Here is an 18,050-nt window from a genome sequence, read left to right on the forward strand (position 1 = left end):
TGTAGTCGAAACCTATCTTCGTGTTGAAGTCGTCCGTCAGGATATTGATGTCGCCTTTCGGAATCTTGTCCACGACAGCATTCTTAGCTGGCTGTAGTAGCTCTCCTTCTCCTGTGGGTCGGCAGCGTTGGTTGGTGCGTAACTCTGAATTATTGTAAGGTTTCACACCCGTGTTCTGAATCTGGCTACGATCACCCTGCTGCTTATGGGCTCCCACTTCAAGAGTGCCGCTTGGGCCCGCACGCTGAGCAGGAAGCCAATTCCATTCTTCTTGAAGGTTTGAAAATTATTTTTTTTTCATTCATTCAAATTTGAAGCATTGAAAATTCTTGAAGGTACCCGGTGTTCTCCAAAGTTCGGCCAACGGATTTCACTCAGCCCCATGATCTTGAGCTTCGTGCGCCTCCCCTCTCTAGCCAGTTGGGCCAGCTTACCCAGCTGTCCAGGGTCAAAACATTCCAATTCGTGTCCGTTGTTTCATGCTAAAGAAGATGTTGCCGTTAAAGCAGTCCGTATTCTTTTTACTAGAGTTTCCGTAATATATTGTTGACAGGTCCAGTGGGTTATTAGCCCAAGGACCCTGTCCTCCGCGACGGGGTTGCCTTACGGGTTTGATTAATTGGGGTAACGATGATGATGTTTTGAATTATGAAGGCTTTCTCAGACTTTCAGACATTCTCGGTTCATTCGCCTCTAGCCTCAAAAAGGGCCAATTTGGAAAACTAAACTAAACACTCGGCCTTCAGAAAGGAAAGTCTCGCTGTCGCTGCCATCTGGTCGTTAACAGGATAACTGATAGATCGTGAATGACTTTTTCCGATCGATCAATAAATTTTCGTGAATTCCAGCGGATCAAAAAGCGTTTTAACCTAATTTGAAAAAGGTATTTTTCAGCGGTGAGAGCTGCGTTCTTCGGTGGAAAACTGAAGGTGGAAATTTGTTCCACAGCGGTTGCAGTCGATGCCGCTACACAACACCTCACCCGATTCTGTTCGGATTTTCTGTTACCGTTTTTATTTTTCTTTGAAGCATTAGAGATGTTATTTTGCTGAGAGACACTTGGATGTTTGTATCTCGCCGTTTATGAATTCGTATTACTACGTTAACAATGCGATCGTGTCTTGAACACCACTCTTCTTTATTTTTTGCGACTCGCGACACCATGACTTGCCTGTGTTTATGGAAAATTATTCTGATCGTAAAAAAAGAAAAGGAAGCTTTCGAAGGGGATACCCGGAAATGAAAGATAGAAGCTCAACCATATGCAAATTTCTTCGTAGAATGACTCGATTCCGATTGGTCTTTATGTGTGCCAGCACGATTGAAGTGGAATGCCAGAGATGTTCAGTTAAACTGACAAGAGCCAACATAATCTTCAAAACTAACGGAAATCTTCTAAGTCAAATTGTGTGCGACCTAGTTGTGCCAATGGTTGATGGGCGAGGGAGTTTAACAAAAGCAAGGAGGATGTGTTGTGCCATTCAAGACTAGGCAGGTCCATACACTAACAGCACTTCGAGTGGCTTTGGATCCACGGAGCATTTGAGATAAGTCAATTCATCCATTGAACCACAAGTAGAACACGATCTACTTGAACCATTGAGGGTTGAATGAGTGTTCATCCAGCTACTATCAGTACCTATCAGGAACAAAGTTCTTAAAGTACGCAGAAACGCTTGGGTTGGGAGCATACTTCTATAATGAAAAATTCACATTCATGTTTTACAACAGTCACGCCTCCAACTAACATATTTTATTCAATTCCTAATTTTTGTTTAATGATAAACTGAGGCAGACGTTTGCCCTTCCAGAACCGAGGGATAGGCGTTTCGGTTGCCCGTCTCAGCTTTTCAGCGACGTACACTTCGGCGGAAAATTTTTCCGCTTCTTTAATCTGCATGATCAATTCCGCCTGGAAAGCCTTTTCCTTGCGCATCTCTCGTCGTTGGCGAACCTGGAAGCACAATTGAAAAAGGTAAATATTGAGAACAACTTCAGATTGGATTGGTGCGAACCTTTGCCCACTCGAACTTCATCTTCTTGCGAAGCTTCTTCAGTTTGTGTTTGCGCATCTTCCGACGGCGGATTACTATCAACCGGGCCGCCTGTATGCCACCATCGCCCACTTTATTGCTATCCATCGGCAAATCCATGCTGGTGATTGACGCGGGGGATTCATTTATTTCACTGATGCGATTTGCGTTTGGATTTTCAATTATTCTACTGATGAGGGGTATATCCGTAATCTCCTTACGTGGAATAAATGGGTTTATTCTGGTATGGCCAATATCTAAAGATATTTCTCGAGGCCTAAACGTTAGCACCAGGTTGGGAACATTCGCGATAGTTATGTTTGTTTGAGGCGGAGATAAAATTGGTTGGATAGAATTGCGGCTAGCTGCATTCTTGTGTATTGAAACGCTGGAAAGCCGCCTAGTTAGGCTAGTTATAGCTGAAAGACACGAAAGTGTAAACATGTATATAAAATGGTTCAATAAATATACCCAAAGAGGAATTGCGTGACAACATTCCGAAATTGCTAGGATTTGAATGTTTCTATTATTTCTCCTCCATGCAACCCGGTTATACAATGTTTTGATAATGTCATGAATGCAGAGCACCTTAACGAGGTATATATTCGATGGTGGGAATTCGATGATTACACTCAAGCAAATATTTATAGATATAACGAAAAACCTGGGTCATACGGGTTCAAATTGGCTGTCTAATACTTATGACAGACATACAGCTGTACTTGCGTTGTACTTCGAAAATTGTATGTCTGTCACCATGTACAGCGCTAGAACCATGCAAGCAACTCGGTACAATCGCTGTACCTGTACCGACCTGTTTTACCGCTGTACATGGCTACAGTTGTACTGTGCGCAGCGCCATAGACGGTTAGTGGTGGGTAGCATGAACAAGCAAAATCAAATCACTTGATAAACGTTCTTTTCATTGACTTTCTCTTAAGTTAATAACTCAGATTGGAAACTTGTTTGTTGTGTTTGATAGTTTAGACACTAAATAAAAACCTTTTTCATTGAAATATGTGGTGGAAATTGGAAAAATATCTGTACATTGTACATTGTACCGTATGTCAAACTGACAATCAGAATTTTTCCAAATTTCACCACATATTTCAATGAAAAAGGTTTTTATTTAGCGTCTAAACTATCAAACACAACAAATATGTTCCCAATCTGAGTTATTAACTCATGAGAAAGTCAGTGAAAAGCATGTTTACCAAGTGTTTTGATTCAATTTGTTCATGCTATCGACCACTAGCCGTCTATGGCGCTGCGCACAGTACAACTGTAGCCATGTACAGCGGTAAAATAGGTCGGTACAGGTACAGCGTTTGTACCGAGTTGCTTGCATGGTTCTAGCGCTGTACATGGTGACAGACATACAATTTTCGGAGTACAACGGTAGTACAGCTGTATGTCTGTCATAAGTATAAAGAATCGGTACTTAAGGTGGTCGTACACTGTTTGTCCGGAGGTCAAATATTCGACACTTTTTGATAGATAAAGTTTGGTTTGCAATTTGTACAAACACCTTTTTGTTTGCCATTCTTTAATTATTATCATTGGCGAACAATTTCAAATATCGAACATGGAAGAAATTTTTCTGAAATATTTAAGGTAACTTAACCATGTACCGACAGGTTTGACAAACAGATCGAAAAATATTTTAGGCATCCAATAATTGAATGTTTGCTTGTTGTGTTTTGTGTCGTATTCATTTGATCAGCACACGTTGACCAATGTAATGCGAAACCAATAATTGATCAGTTTCGCCTATTAGCGATCTAACGTACAAATCTACACCTAGGCCTACACCTAGGATGGTTTTAAATTTTGCTATATGAGTTTATGGATGATTTGTAGTTCTTTCCATAAATTACAATGTTATAATCATGAAATATTATTTGACTGTAATGGGTTTGAAAGAAATTTAATTCTGCGCAATTTTATATATAACATGTTATTTTCTTCTTTCAGTAGTGAAAACTGTATAAATATTGACAATGGTTGAATCAAAGAAGGATAAAGTAATATAGAAATTTTAATTAAAATTTTAACATTTTAAAACTGGCTGCATGCCTTCTAATCTGATAGTGATTGCATTTTCGAATTACTCGAACGTTCCACTCGCGTAATTCGTAAATATATCGTGTGTGCGTGTGTTTTTATTTTTATTATGAATAGAAAAGAAGGCATTTTACTATTTATATTGTTCGGATGAATCTATTTTCTTTAGTCTCTTTATATTCCGGGAGCTTTTTAATTCAAACGAATTTTCATTATATCCAATAACATACCATAACCATGACATTTTTTGCACGTTGAATTAATGTGACTGATAGCCCTAAAATTTGGTTGGCATATAATGCGCCTAACTAGCATATGCATGCAAAAGTGGAGGCCATATACATACATGGCAAATGCTTACCGAATTTATTTGGATGAATATGCAACTTTGACCGGCTATAATAGCGATTATGTTGAAATTGAATTGCGATCTAATATGAATATATTCATGAATTGTCAAAGCACCAAATACGACTTTTGCCATACTCATATTCGATTTATTACAGACATAGAAAAAAAACAAATGGCGCAAAATATTTTCGTGAAATGTTTATGTGTTGGGAATGGAATATGAATGTTTAAAATGGCACAGATTAATGTTTGGTGAAAACTGCTCCAATGTGGGTTCGAACTCCGGTCGTCTGGATTATCATCCACCAGCTATCTCGCGCGGCTATCTGAAATTTAATTCAACAGCGGTTAAAACTTTCGAGTGTATCAGCATTTTATTGACATTTCAATATGATGTAATATGTTCTTTATTAGGATCTAATATGATTTACTGTTTCATGATTTTCTTCAGCATGCAACACGATTTACTACAGTACTGAATCGATTTAAATTATACGCTTATACAACACACAAACTGCATCAGCTTAATATACGCATATGATGCGGATTAAATATATTTTACGACAATGTACATCATAAAATTGATGTTTATTATACCGAATTGCGACTTAATTTGATAATGGTATATAAAATCGAGTTTTCACATTTTATGCGATTTCAAATATACACGATACATACTTTGATTCATATTATATGCGATTATGATTTATTGGGATCTCTTGTAAGACTTGGCACGTGTAAAATTATACGATTTAATGTTTGCTGGGATTGTATCAATTTAGTGTATGGTCAAACATGGTACCTAGCTGTTGACAAAAAATGTCAAAAATAAAAAAAAATGTGTTTCACAAACCCATGTCCGGAATAAAAAGCACATTTAGAAGATGATTTAAAATCCGGACGGACCAAAAGTTAACGATTAAATTTCTTATTGATAGAGTTGCATAAGGGTACGAGGGCGGTCCGATAAGTACATAGCCACATCGCCCGATGGTGTCAGTATCGCAAGAGAGATTACTTATCGTGTAGTACATTCTCGTAAACGGCTACTGTCAAAATTTAAGCCGAATCGGACTCGTAGTTTTGTTTTGACCGTGTGTGGAAGCGGGCGTATACGCGGATTTTTGAAAAATAAAAAAAATGTGAATTCCGCCGTCGCCACGGACAAATTGGTTGAACTGCTGCCCCATCCACCGTATTTCACAGATTTGGCCCCGTGTGATTTTTTTTTTGTTTCTAAACTTGAAAAAGTCACTCTCCGTGTAGAAATTTTAGTCGAATGAGGAGGTCATCGTCGCCATGGAGGCCTACGTTGGAGACCTCGAGAAAACGTATTTTTAAGATGGATTTAAGAAGTTGGAGCATCGCTGGATCAAGTGAATCGAGCTAAAAGGAGACTATGTTTATTTTATTTTATTTTATTTTATCCATCTGACATCAAATTGTCTTAATGGACCTAACCAAGTCAGTATCAAATACACGCATTGCGAGTGTCAACTTATTCTGAAATAATCATTTAATCTAATCCGAAGCGCATTGCTAGCGAGATTAAAGTCGAAGATGTGAAAAATCCTATTGAATGTAGCGGACATAAACTCCATCGGATCATGCTGGCCATACAAACTATTCCGGAAATCGAGCCTAAGGAAATCACGATGACGTAGGGTGCGTTCTGGAGCATACATGTTTAGATTAACTAGCAAGAAAGGGGAGTCAATCTTTCCTCAGCAGCTTCGCAACAAACATGGCTTGTGCTGCAGATCGCCTGTTTTCCAGAGTATCAATTCGCAGCAGATTACAGCGTTCCTCGTAAGGAGGCAATTCCCTTGGATTCCGCCATGGAAGATTCCTCAAAGCTCGACGTACGAACTTTCTTTGTACAGATTCAATGCGCGCTTTCCAAATGCTGGGGAAAGGGCACCATACAACAGAAGCAAATTCCAGGATAGAACGAACCAGCGCACAGTATAGAGATTTCAAGCTAAGCGGATCCTTAAATCCATTGGTTACCTTCAGAACAAAACCGAGCTGCTTGTTTGCCCTGGAGATGATGTCGTTGTAGTGGTAGATGAAAGTGAACTCCTTGTCAAGCATTACACCCAAGTCGCGCACTTGTTGACCCGCTCGATGGCTTTGCCGGATAACATGTAGGAGAAATTGATGGGATTCCGCTTTCTGGTGAACGATATAACTTGGCATTTCTCGACGCTTAACGTCATACAATTTCGTACACACCACGTCTCAAAAATGTTCAGCAAGCTTTGAAGATGATGACAATCATTTATGTCTTCGACAATAACGTAGACCTTAGAATCATCAGCATAGAAGAGTCTCGTTCCACGTGGCAGGATGAAGGACACGTCGTTTATAAATAATGCGAAAAGTAAGGGGCCTAAATTGCTCCCCTGAGGCACTCCAGATATGTTTGTGAACGACTCGGACTCATGTGACCCTATTCTGAAATTGAGAAATAAATCGTCACTTTCCAAAATTTTTAATTTTTTTTGTAGGCTCGGACTGTCCTCGTATGTTTAAAGCCCTAGTATGGAGTATTGTGTATGAACCAAAGATTTTCGATTCGTAGACTGCAAAACTCTTCGGTATACAGGACGGACTCGGTTATATACAGTCTCCAATTTTTTTTCACTGTATATAATCGAGTCAAAAAAAAAAAATTATTTTATCCCATTCACGCCTAAGGGAAATATTTTTCCTTTCTACAAAAATCGTTATCGATTGTTCAATTATTATTGAATCGATAGTTTTTTCACTGAATCTCAAAATAAATAAATTGTCCAAGGCAGCAAATTGTTTCTGAACGAATAAAAAAAAAAGAACTGTCAAACATGGTCCGGTCTGACTTAACACCGATCACATAATAAATGTTTATTTATTTTAGTTTTCTGGTAATTTTTTTCTGTTTTTGTTTGTATTACAAAGCAATAAATAAAATACCGATATAATAAACCTAACTCTCCGTTTATTTACTTTTATGGTCCATAGGGAAAAGTATTTCCCATGAAATTAAAGGAAACCTATACACCCTGCTATGTTTGTCTGGTGATATTCTCTAACTTTACACCCACAATAGCTGAAGTATTGTGTTATATTGGCATATTTAGTCTTGTATATCTTATGGTCCTGAATAGGTTAAATACATATACTTTTGTTTTTAGAATTTAAAAGAAATTAATTTTTGATTCATCCCCTTGAAGTCAGAAAACACCTCTCTCACATAAAAAAAATATATATTCGGAATCATTCAGAATGTGATAAAGGATCATATTTGGCAAAAAACATCTTTCTACGCATATGTTCGAGTTTCAACGATGACAGTGTTATTGAACTTCTTTTTTGTTTCGAGTTCTGATGGATGAATCTGGCCCTACTTCGGAAAGTACGCTACGTAGAAAGATTCTGTTGCTTCCATTTGGAAGACGATAATATTCAGTACAGGAAGTCTTTGGTTTCAAACAACATTTTACAAGTGAAAACATTAGAAGTTAATGGTTGTTAAAATGTTATTACTAATATTATATTATGCAAAAATGCATAATAAATTTGATTTTTTCTGTCAATCAAATTGAAACTCTCTAACCCCTATAAAATTTGTTCTTTGACACTCAACTTCTATCTTTCTTTATTTCGCTGCATTGTCATTTTAAACAATTCCCGGCGATTTTTCAATGAAAGTTTTCAAAAATTACGATTTCGGCTTAACTGTACATATAATATCAAATTAACTTTTACTTTAACTTTGAAATATCAATATTTTCATGGTGGCTCTAACTTAGAACAAGGAAGGAAGGTATTGAATTAGAGAGACTTTAAACTCTGAGAGTTCATTCGTCTCTTACTTAGAACAAAATCGCTAAATCGGTTATATAGAAAGATAAAAATAAAATTTGTTCTACAAAGTTGCCTAAAATTAGAGGCGAATGAACTGAAAAGTTTAAAGTCTCTTCAAAACAGAACAGAACAACTTTGTCGAAGACAGTTTGTGTCTAGAGAGAGTCACGTCACTAAATCATTAGACTTGACAACAAGTCAATCTAACTATAAAATATTTTCCAATAGATGATTCTTGTAGGAAATTTTTTCAATTTTGTTTTCACATGAAAACGCGAAAAAAGTGTTTGTAGTGAGTCAAAATGTTATCAAGATACGCTGTAATGGATCGTTTACTTTTCATGACGTGACAATAATCTCTTTAGACAGTTCATACTCTTCTATTTGTGGACCGGTTTTAACCAAATTTTGTGTTTTGTTGACCCTTATTGTTTGCTAAGAGAAACCTAATTATAGAAATGTTTCAACTTAAATTCATCTGATAAACTAGAAAATGCTTTATTTTTGTGACGTGGCAACGCTTCAAAATACTTTTTTTCCAAATGCTTGTTTCTCATCAATCACAAAATTTCATCAACAAACATAAATAGTCCCAACTGGAATTGGCCATGTATTTATATTCTCCTTTTTTGTAAGGAGAATCTAATGATAGCATACGTGGAAACCTCGTCTAAGCAGAGGAATGCTACAATGAGTAGAAAGCTTTTAGGACGTATTCTAGTGTAGAGGCACGAATTTAGGACCGAGTACGAGGAAAATTTCCATAAATTTCAAGACGATTTCAGAGATTTAACCAACTTTGAGGAAAATGCTTTTCAAATTGGCACTTGCACTTGAACGTCGTTTCTAATGTGTTGTTTAAACAAAGGCGAGTTGAAACGTGAAATTCTAATCCTCTATGAAATCTCACTTAGGATGGGAATGAATACTTCAAATACAAGTTCTTACGTAAGATATGTCTTCGCTAAACACTCATTAGTTTGTGAGGAAAGAATCACATCCCCCACTCTTATAGTTTAACTCTCTGTAATTGTGAAATGCATTATAAGACGCGCATGAATAATAACTGTTGTAGTCGTGTTATCAAATACTTTGGTACATTCGGTTAGTTGTAATGTAAAGTATATTTATTTCTCATTCTTCTGTAGATATCCCAACATTCAGAGCAGTTATGTTTACAATCCCATATCAACTCGAAATTAACACATCTGCAACATCAGCAATGGTAAACAATCCAACAATACTATCACACCTTAATAAATTAGAATTTAAAACATGGGTTCATATTTCGCCTGTCAAAATTTGATTTCTCACTAGTATTTATCATTTGCTGTGCTCCAAACAAACATGATTTATTACAATCTGCAGCGTTTCGATCCCACTTCGTTTTTCATGCAAAAATGGTTCTGATTTCAACAGGTAAAAATCATCTGTCGCTGGCGAACGAGAAATACTAGTAGACATGCGCTAGACTCTCGTGTTTGTATGGGAGCTGGTTATCATTTTGCTCTTTTGCTCGCGGAAATTCTCACAATAAAGTTTCCACGGATGACTGCTGCCTCGGAATAACATCGAATGAATCTCTTGCTCTTTCTATTCATTCAAATGTGTTCAATAACATGCAACAAAACTAAGGGGAAAAATGTCAATCTTTTTTTCTATTGTACAATGATTATGGCGATAGCACATAACAGGAAGACACGTCAGTGATTGTGTCCATATACGTGTGTTTTTTGTTTTCATATTTGATGGAGACTCATCGTTGTTCAGTGTCGTACATTGCAGTTGCGGTTGAGATTCTAATCGTCAAACAGATCCTATTCTAAGTATTTACGTTTCGTGACATCGAAGCTTTCATTGCCACTATTCGAGGGTAACGGTTAGACGCAAGCAACTTGCTACCATATGCGCATTTCATTCTTAGCCACGTTTAGGATTCGGTGACTTCAACTCTCACGGAACTGCCGTTCATCTTTGATACTTTTTGTAACAGATTCATTGTGACAGTTTTGAACACTGGAGAAGCACACACGTGTTCCTAAGCCTCTAGTTAAACCAAGTGCTTTTGAACTCTCAATTTACTCGAATTAAATATTATTAGGACAAATTAAAAAATTTAAAATTATTAGGTCGAATCGGTAGAGGGAGATAGCGACTAAACGCCCGACTGACTGTTCAGTCGTTTTGGCGGAGAAACTGCGTGAAGAGCCAAAAGTCATTTACCGACTGTCGGTTAGTCAGCCGACTATTCTCAGTTGGCTATGACTATGCTGAGCCCTGTAAATAACCCAAATCCTAATGATTACATTCGTGATCAACGTTCGATTTTTGTGTTTTTTTTCACTACGTTGAGACATATTAGGCCGTATGAATAAAAACAAAATTCACCTTTACTTTACTTCATTCGAGCAGTCGAGCAGTGAGATTAAGTTTTTACTACGTTTGGTATGAATAAAAGAAACAACAAAGTATTTACTTTTCGAAAATGGATGTTTAGATGATTTCGTATGAATAAAACAGCATTCATCAAGTATTCACTTCGTTATTATCAAGTATGCTCATGAGCATACTTTGGATCTGAAAACACTATCATTCGTTTTGATGTCATATCCGATTAAGTTTAATGCTGCTATCTTGCGCTTGAAGTTAAACAAGTTAACGATCCGCATTGATGGTATTGATCTTCGTTTACTAGTTTAGGGGAGCGTAAAAAAATTGATTGATTTTCAGGCGGAATGAACACGTTTTTAAAATTTAAATTATGAATGAAAAATAACCTTTCCGTACCAATTTGGCATTCTGTTTAAATGAAAAACACTTTTGTTTACAGGTGATGAAAAAATCTTGTACGAATATTGTTTTTGCAGACAACTTTATATTATAATGAAAAGTTTCAGTAATGATGTTGGAAATGTATAGACAAAGGGTTAAATAAAAGTCGGAAAAAAGTGTTTTAAGTGATTAAATAACATGATGTGAACATTTTCATTCAAATTTTAACATTTGAAAACTGGCTTCGTGTCTTCTAATATGATAGGTATTACACTAACGAGATAGGGACCCAAACTACGGTCCCTAATTGAAAGTCGCCACCAGACGTCGACACTATTCCTTTTTCATCGCGAACTCACGCTTTGTCCAAAAAAAAAACGTTTTGAAACGAAACCTAAACAATCAGTTGATAGATGTTTGACAAAGTAAAAACTATGTTCGAATTCGAAAATCAAATTAGTAAAGTAAACTTTTATTCATACGGATTCAAGTAAATACTAGGAAAGTTTACTTTACTTGGAAACGGGCAGAATAAGTAAATACTTTTTTTTATTCATACGACCTATTGTCTTCTAGAGAAAATCGCACCAAAAAAACTAGAAGTGGGTTATATCTTTGATATAACCGCAAAGTAGACGTAGGACTAACGTTGACTTAGCAATAAATAAGTAACAAGCATATAAATCTTAGACATTTCATCTTTCGAATAAAGTGATTATCATACCACTTCGTTTAGTCGGAAAGAATAATTCACGCCCAAAGGAGGAATCGATTCCTCCTCGGAAATACCCAATAACCCCCGATAACGATGATCGATTGCAGCATTCGTAAATGAACATTGATATGTAATATAACATCCACTTTCTGCCAATCTCCTTTCAATCTCCAACATCTCTTTCTCCCGTTTGTCGTTTTTCAATTCCACTTCTCCTCTGCAGTCGGACCTAATGGAGCATTTAACGAAATCCAAGGTATCGATGATAATTCGATACCGATGGATTTGATAGTGAAGAACACGATATGATATGGTGTAGTGGATATTATCGAAGTGGATGTTATTATTTTTTTTTTATCCAAAATATATATAGTTTTATTAAGGCTCATATGATGTCAGCCTTAATAAAAATATATATTTTGGATAAAAAAAATAACATCCACTTCGATAATATCCACTACACCATATCATATCGTGTTCTTCACCATCAAATCCATCGGTATCGCATTATCATCGATACCTTGGATTTCGTTAAATGCTTCATTAGGTCCGACTGCAGAGGAGAAGTGGAATTGAAAAACGACAAACAGGAGAAAGAGATGTTGGAGGTTGAAAGGAGATTGGCAGAAAACATTTTATTTTTCGAATAATGTGATTATCATACCACTTCGTCTTGCAAGAAAGAGATTATTAATGCTCAAAGGAAGAATCGAGCCCTCCGAGGAAATACGCAGCGCAAATTAGAATCAACTATCGATTGCAGCATTCGTACACAAATAATTTTATTTTTTTATAATAATTTACGCATCTTTCATCAAAGTGATTTCTTCGATATGGTGAAATACCCACTATCATATATTTCGTATTCGTCATTATCAAATCCATAGTCAATGGCGCCCATCGGTATCGAATTATCATCGACACCACCATTTTCGCTAAATGCTTCTTTCAGTTCGGCCTGCAAAAATTTTCTGAACTCTAATCCATAAATTTGGTGTCCCTGAAAAGGGCCGTTGATGATATGCTAAAGTACTACGATAATAATGACGAAAGCGGAAGCGCGGCTATTTAAGCACGCTCTCCTCGGATACGATGAGCCAACTGGATGTCCTTGGGCTTGATGTGACGCGTTTTGCGTGGCTTAGCACACAAATTGGTATCTTCGAACAGGCTGACTAAATATGCCTCGCTTGCCTTCTGCAGTGTAGGCTTTGAAGTCCTGGGGAATTCCCAAATCAAACGCTGCAAAGGTAGCTTGCGGATCAGCAATTCAGTCGACTTCTGATAGCGACGAATTTGACGCAAAGTGACGGTTCCCGGTCGATAGCGATGTGGCTACTTCACACCTCCTGTGGCTGGCGCGCTTTTCCGAGCTGCTTTCGTGGTGCCTTACCACCGGTAGATTTACGAGCTGTCTGCTTGGTCCCAATGAAACGAGTCCTCACGGTGCGAGAGTAGAGGAAGGAATGAACGAAAGCAAAAGAAGCGTCATGTTTTATAGCCATCCGTTCGGTTAAACTGCAGAAGAGAAATTAAATTGGAAAAGAAAACCATAATGCATAGGCGTCTAAGTGCGACCGTCCTCATCTCACATCGCCGCATCAACTGAATGGATTTCCAGAGCGTAGCGAGTTTATATACGGTTTCAATAATATGTTTTCTAAGCAATTTTAAAGCTATTAAAACATGTTTTCGGGTCAATAATCAACAATCATATAACTCGTGGACATTTTGTCTTTCGAATGATATGATTATCATACCACTCCGTTCAGCCGGAAAAGAGGTATTAACGTTCAAAACCTTGCAGTCCAGCGTCACTCTTTCGTTTTCGAAACTTTGAACTTACACCCCGGTACAGAAATGAAAGACGTAGTCCCACGTCAAAAGCGCACAAAAACAGGTTTTACTGTACTATTCAAGAATCCGGAAAACCCGCGTCCTTCTTCAGTTAGATTGTATATTGTAGTGTGTATTGTCTTGTACACGAAAATTGTTGGAGAAAATGATATTATTTCGCCTTGAATAATGGTTATATTAAACTTGCTGGTTAAACGTGTTTAAACAAATGACCTACTCTCAGATATACAGTTTCCGCAATTTCCTAGGAAGCATATATCCGCAAAAATAAAACATCATCTTTGGGGTACAATGATCATTCATTTTCTGTCATTTAAATATCTTATTAAACTTGAAACATACTTGAGTTATTGACCAGAATAAAAATTACCAGCAGAGAATAAACTTATTCGTACAGTTACCGACACCTGGTGGGGAGCAGGGTTGCCATAATAAAATCTGTGTTTTTGGTTTTAAAAAAATCTTTCTATATGCGTTTTTGCTCAGAAAAACTGTATCGAAATCTGCATCAACACTTTGCGGTCATTTGTCTGCTTTCAGTCACCACAGTATACTAATATTATCATTTATGCAACAATGTATAATTTCACACTTTTTCTAAACGAATTTGAATGTCTTGTAAACTTATTCACGAACCAAAACGGTGCTGCTATGTATAATAGATAACGGTACTCAGTATAAACAAAAGTTGTTATCCATGCTTAATGGAATACTCCATGTATTGCGGCATTGTGTAGATGTAAAGACATTGTTCTGTATGTTCAAACAGAAAGATAAAAGGCGAAAGACGTCAAACTAATTATTTTGGTGAAACATGCGAAAGATATCACACGAAAAAGAATTATAGCAAATATTTTTTAAACATGAACTTAAAAACATTGTTTACTAAAAACTTATCAGAAGAATTCTCTCTCAGACGGATTCGAAAGCTATATGAATAAAATTAGTGAGTTGGAAAAAATATTGTTGAGATCGAACCCTAATCAATATTGGATCGTTATTTCGAAAAATCTGTAAATTTGTATGAAACCCAACAAAATCTGTAATCTGTATCTACAGATTCTTGGTTTCAAAAAGTCTGAAAAAGCTGTATAAATACAGATTATTCTGTATGGTAACCCTGGTGGAGAGCCCATCCAGAAGATCTTATAGAAATTAACCGAACAAGATTTTTTTCATTGATACAGATTTTCAATTGTTTGTCGAAACATACCTCATAAAACTTTTGAGCGACTTTGTATCCGCATTACATCGGGATACATAGGGAAACCTAGGGTAAGACAAACCGTGTCGGTAAAACGCACCTCCATAAAAAATCATGGAAAACGCGGTAATTGGCAGGATGTGATTATTGTTAACAGTGTGAAAATATACAACCGACTACACCATGAACGCAGCCCTTCTGGTAGCACTGATAAATGTGCGTTTCTATTCTTCCGTTCTTTGACAATAAATCTCACTCCAAGATTAACCGTTTGAGTGCCGAGCAAAATATGCCAAAATGCGAGTGAGTTTGGGTATTTTTATATCGCGCTATCGCGCTCCTCTGCACTCAAAGGGTTAACTACCAACTAGTATAAACGTGTTTTCCTTTCGCTTGTCCGAAGCCCTCGGTTAATCATTCTCCTAGTGTTCGTTCTGTGTTGCGCTGGCCTTTTAAATTATAGCTTTCTTCATTAATTATAAATACCGTAAAATGTAGTTTATCACCGAAAACCTCGTTTAGTTTCATAAAAGTTTCAATGCATAAAAAATCATAACTTTCGAATAGCTGAACAGATTCAAATGATCGACATACCAAATTGAAGTTGATAAGCTCGTCTTCTCTGAAAAATATAGCACTTGCGCTAAAATTTAATCTGGTTTTCGTAACTGTTTATTGTATTTGCTCTGAATGGTTCTCATGGTTTCGGGACCAAGGGCGCTATATTTTTTATATTTTTTCTCGAAAGCTGAGTTTGTTTTACAAAACATATCCAAAAAACCAGAGAGGCGTTATTCTTTGTTCTTGAGTTAGGATTTTTCAAAATGAACCGATGGTCCGAAAAATCAATTTTCACCCCTTTTTTCCACCACAAAAATCTATAACTTTTGAACTACTTGACGGATTCAGATGTTCGATATATTAAATTAAAGTTAATAAGCTAGTGTTCTTTAAAAAATATTAAACTTGGAAAATAAAATCTGATTTTATTTTCGTAATTATTAATTGTAATGGTTTTTTATAGTTTACATGGTTTCGGAACCAAGGGTACCGTGTATTTTTAAATTTTTTCTTCAAAGCTGAGACTTTTTCACATAACATATCCGCATATCAGAGAGGCGTTTTTTTTTTCGTTTCAAAGTTCACATGTTTTTAGTTTTCGTTCAATATTCCTATGCGACTAGAATTCAGTTTTCACGCCAGTATGGCATATTTTCAAAAAAGACCAACTCTTCAAAGAGCTCCAAATTGATATATCGATCATCTGAATCGGTGCAGTTCAAAAGTTATGAATTTTTGAAAAAAGTATTTTTATAAACATGCCAAAAAATATTTTTTGATCTATCGGAAAATTATGAAAAGTCATAACTCAAGAACAAAAAATTATGCCTCTCTGAATTTTAGATAAATTATGTTATGTTATGTACCTCAGCTTTCAAGAAAAAATATAACAAGTCACAGGGAGGGTTGTGTCCGAGACACGATCGCATAGTTAACGTAGGATTCCATTAGGCCATCTGTTGATTTTGGATATGTTTGAAGAATTACATCGTTAAAATAATTGATAACTATGCCTGAGAAGGGCAATTTTGTTTGGTTGTTGGGTATTGTTTGTTCATTCCACCAGTGTTCACCGAGTGGCGATGACAGAAGTATGGTAAACAGTCGTTGTGCGGTGCGTATCAGATAGAAGAAGCCGAAGTGGAATGAGATAAGATGAAAACCGCCCTATGTGACCCTTCACGAGATGCCTCCTGTATTATGTATGGATGAAATAAAGAAAAAAAATCACCAATGTAATATAAGGTAATTACCAATACCGAACACAATTATCAATTTTTATCATCAATAAAAACATGTTACTTTAATATAGAGAAAACATATATGAAATGGAAAAGGTAATTTTATTTCATAAATTTTATTTTCTGGATGTTTATTCAACCCAATGCGAATTTTAATTGGACTAACAACACCTAACACTATATGTAGAGCATATGGGAAATAACTTTTTCAAATATTTCTTCACTTTTCCAATTTTTTCTTGCCGCATAAACTTTCCCTAGGTAAAAATGAACACATCAAAACAGACAGCTTAAATCGAACGACCCGTTCTCGAGTGGGAACACACCTTGGTTTTTATTTATGAAAATTGAAATAAATCGTTTCATATATGAAGTCATTTTAACACAACTGCTACCATATACAATTTTACACTTACACTTGTGCTAAATTCTTCACAATACACGATCGGTCATTGATATGAAATTTCACGAAGCAACCAACATTAAAGTTCCAAATTTAAATTTTATTTGCTAGAATTAATCGTATCACTCGGGGGAAATTTTATATAGTAAGTAAGGTGCAATATAAAAATTCCCCCGACTTGCATATATTGCAATGCTGATTTTCCTCGGGTACCTTGGTTTTGATGTCTCCGTTAGGGAACACATTTCGGTGGGAACAAAAGCTCCCCCTACTTTCATGTATTTGCCATACTGATTTCCCTCAGGCACCTTGGTTTTGATGTCTCTGTTAGGGAACACATTACGGTAGGAATAAAAGTTCCCCCCGCTTTCATGTATTTGCAATGTCGATATTCCCCCAGGCAGCTTGGTTTTGTCGTCTTTGTTAGGGAACCGCCGCATGTGTCAATTTCGACCAATTAGAAGTGGATATTTCTGTTAGGATAGGGGTTAAGATTTTTCAGTTGTTCGATAGTTAGTTTCATGACATATTATTTTATTCGATATAAAAAATTGTTATGGAGTGCCGAAATCGATTGACGCAAAATTTTCATCAATCCATCATGAAATGACTGAGCAATAAGCGTTTGAAATTGGACAATTTTCACGATGTGATCGATTTTAAATTTTCAATTTGTACCCCAATATGTTCCCGAAAGACGTAATCCTACGTCAAAAAATATAGCGCCCTTGGTCCCGAGACCATGAAAGTTACAATAACCAAATACAATCAAAACTACGAAAACCAAATCCAATTTCTTCGTAAGTGCTATATCTTTCCAGAGAAGACTAGCTCATTATCTTCAATTTGACATATCGATTGTCTGAATCGGGTGAGTGGATTGAAAGTTGTGAATTTTTGAAAAAAGTCATTTTTGGAAAAAAGCGGAAAAAGTTGCTAACTTCAATGCCCTCTCGAATTTTACCAGAACTATCGATTGAGTCTGAATCATCAAATGTTA

The 18,050-nt window shown here is 36.4% G+C and overlaps 1 protein-coding gene across 1 annotated transcript; it reads right to left on the bottom strand.

The window, feature by feature from the left end:
- Positions 1–1,714: 1,714 nt before the first annotated feature.
- Positions 1,715–2,631, bottom strand: LOC129775691 (uncharacterized). Its single transcript, XM_055780706.1, has 3 exons — positions 2,505–2,631; positions 2,016–2,452; positions 1,715–1,954 (listed from the first exon to the last, which is right to left on the bottom strand). The coding sequence occupies exons 1-3, from the start codon at positions 2,527–2,529 to the stop codon at positions 1,754–1,756; spliced, it is 663 nt and encodes a 220-aa protein (XP_055636681.1). The 5' UTR covers positions 2,530–2,631; the 3' UTR covers positions 1,715–1,753.
- Positions 2,632–18,050: the final 15,419 nt, after the last annotated feature.

Source organism: Toxorhynchites rutilus, chromosome 3, assembly GCF_029784135.1.
Source record: "Toxorhynchites rutilus septentrionalis strain SRP chromosome 3, ASM2978413v1, whole genome shotgun sequence".
NCBI lineage: Eukaryota > Metazoa > Arthropoda > Insecta > Diptera > Culicidae > Toxorhynchites > Toxorhynchites rutilus.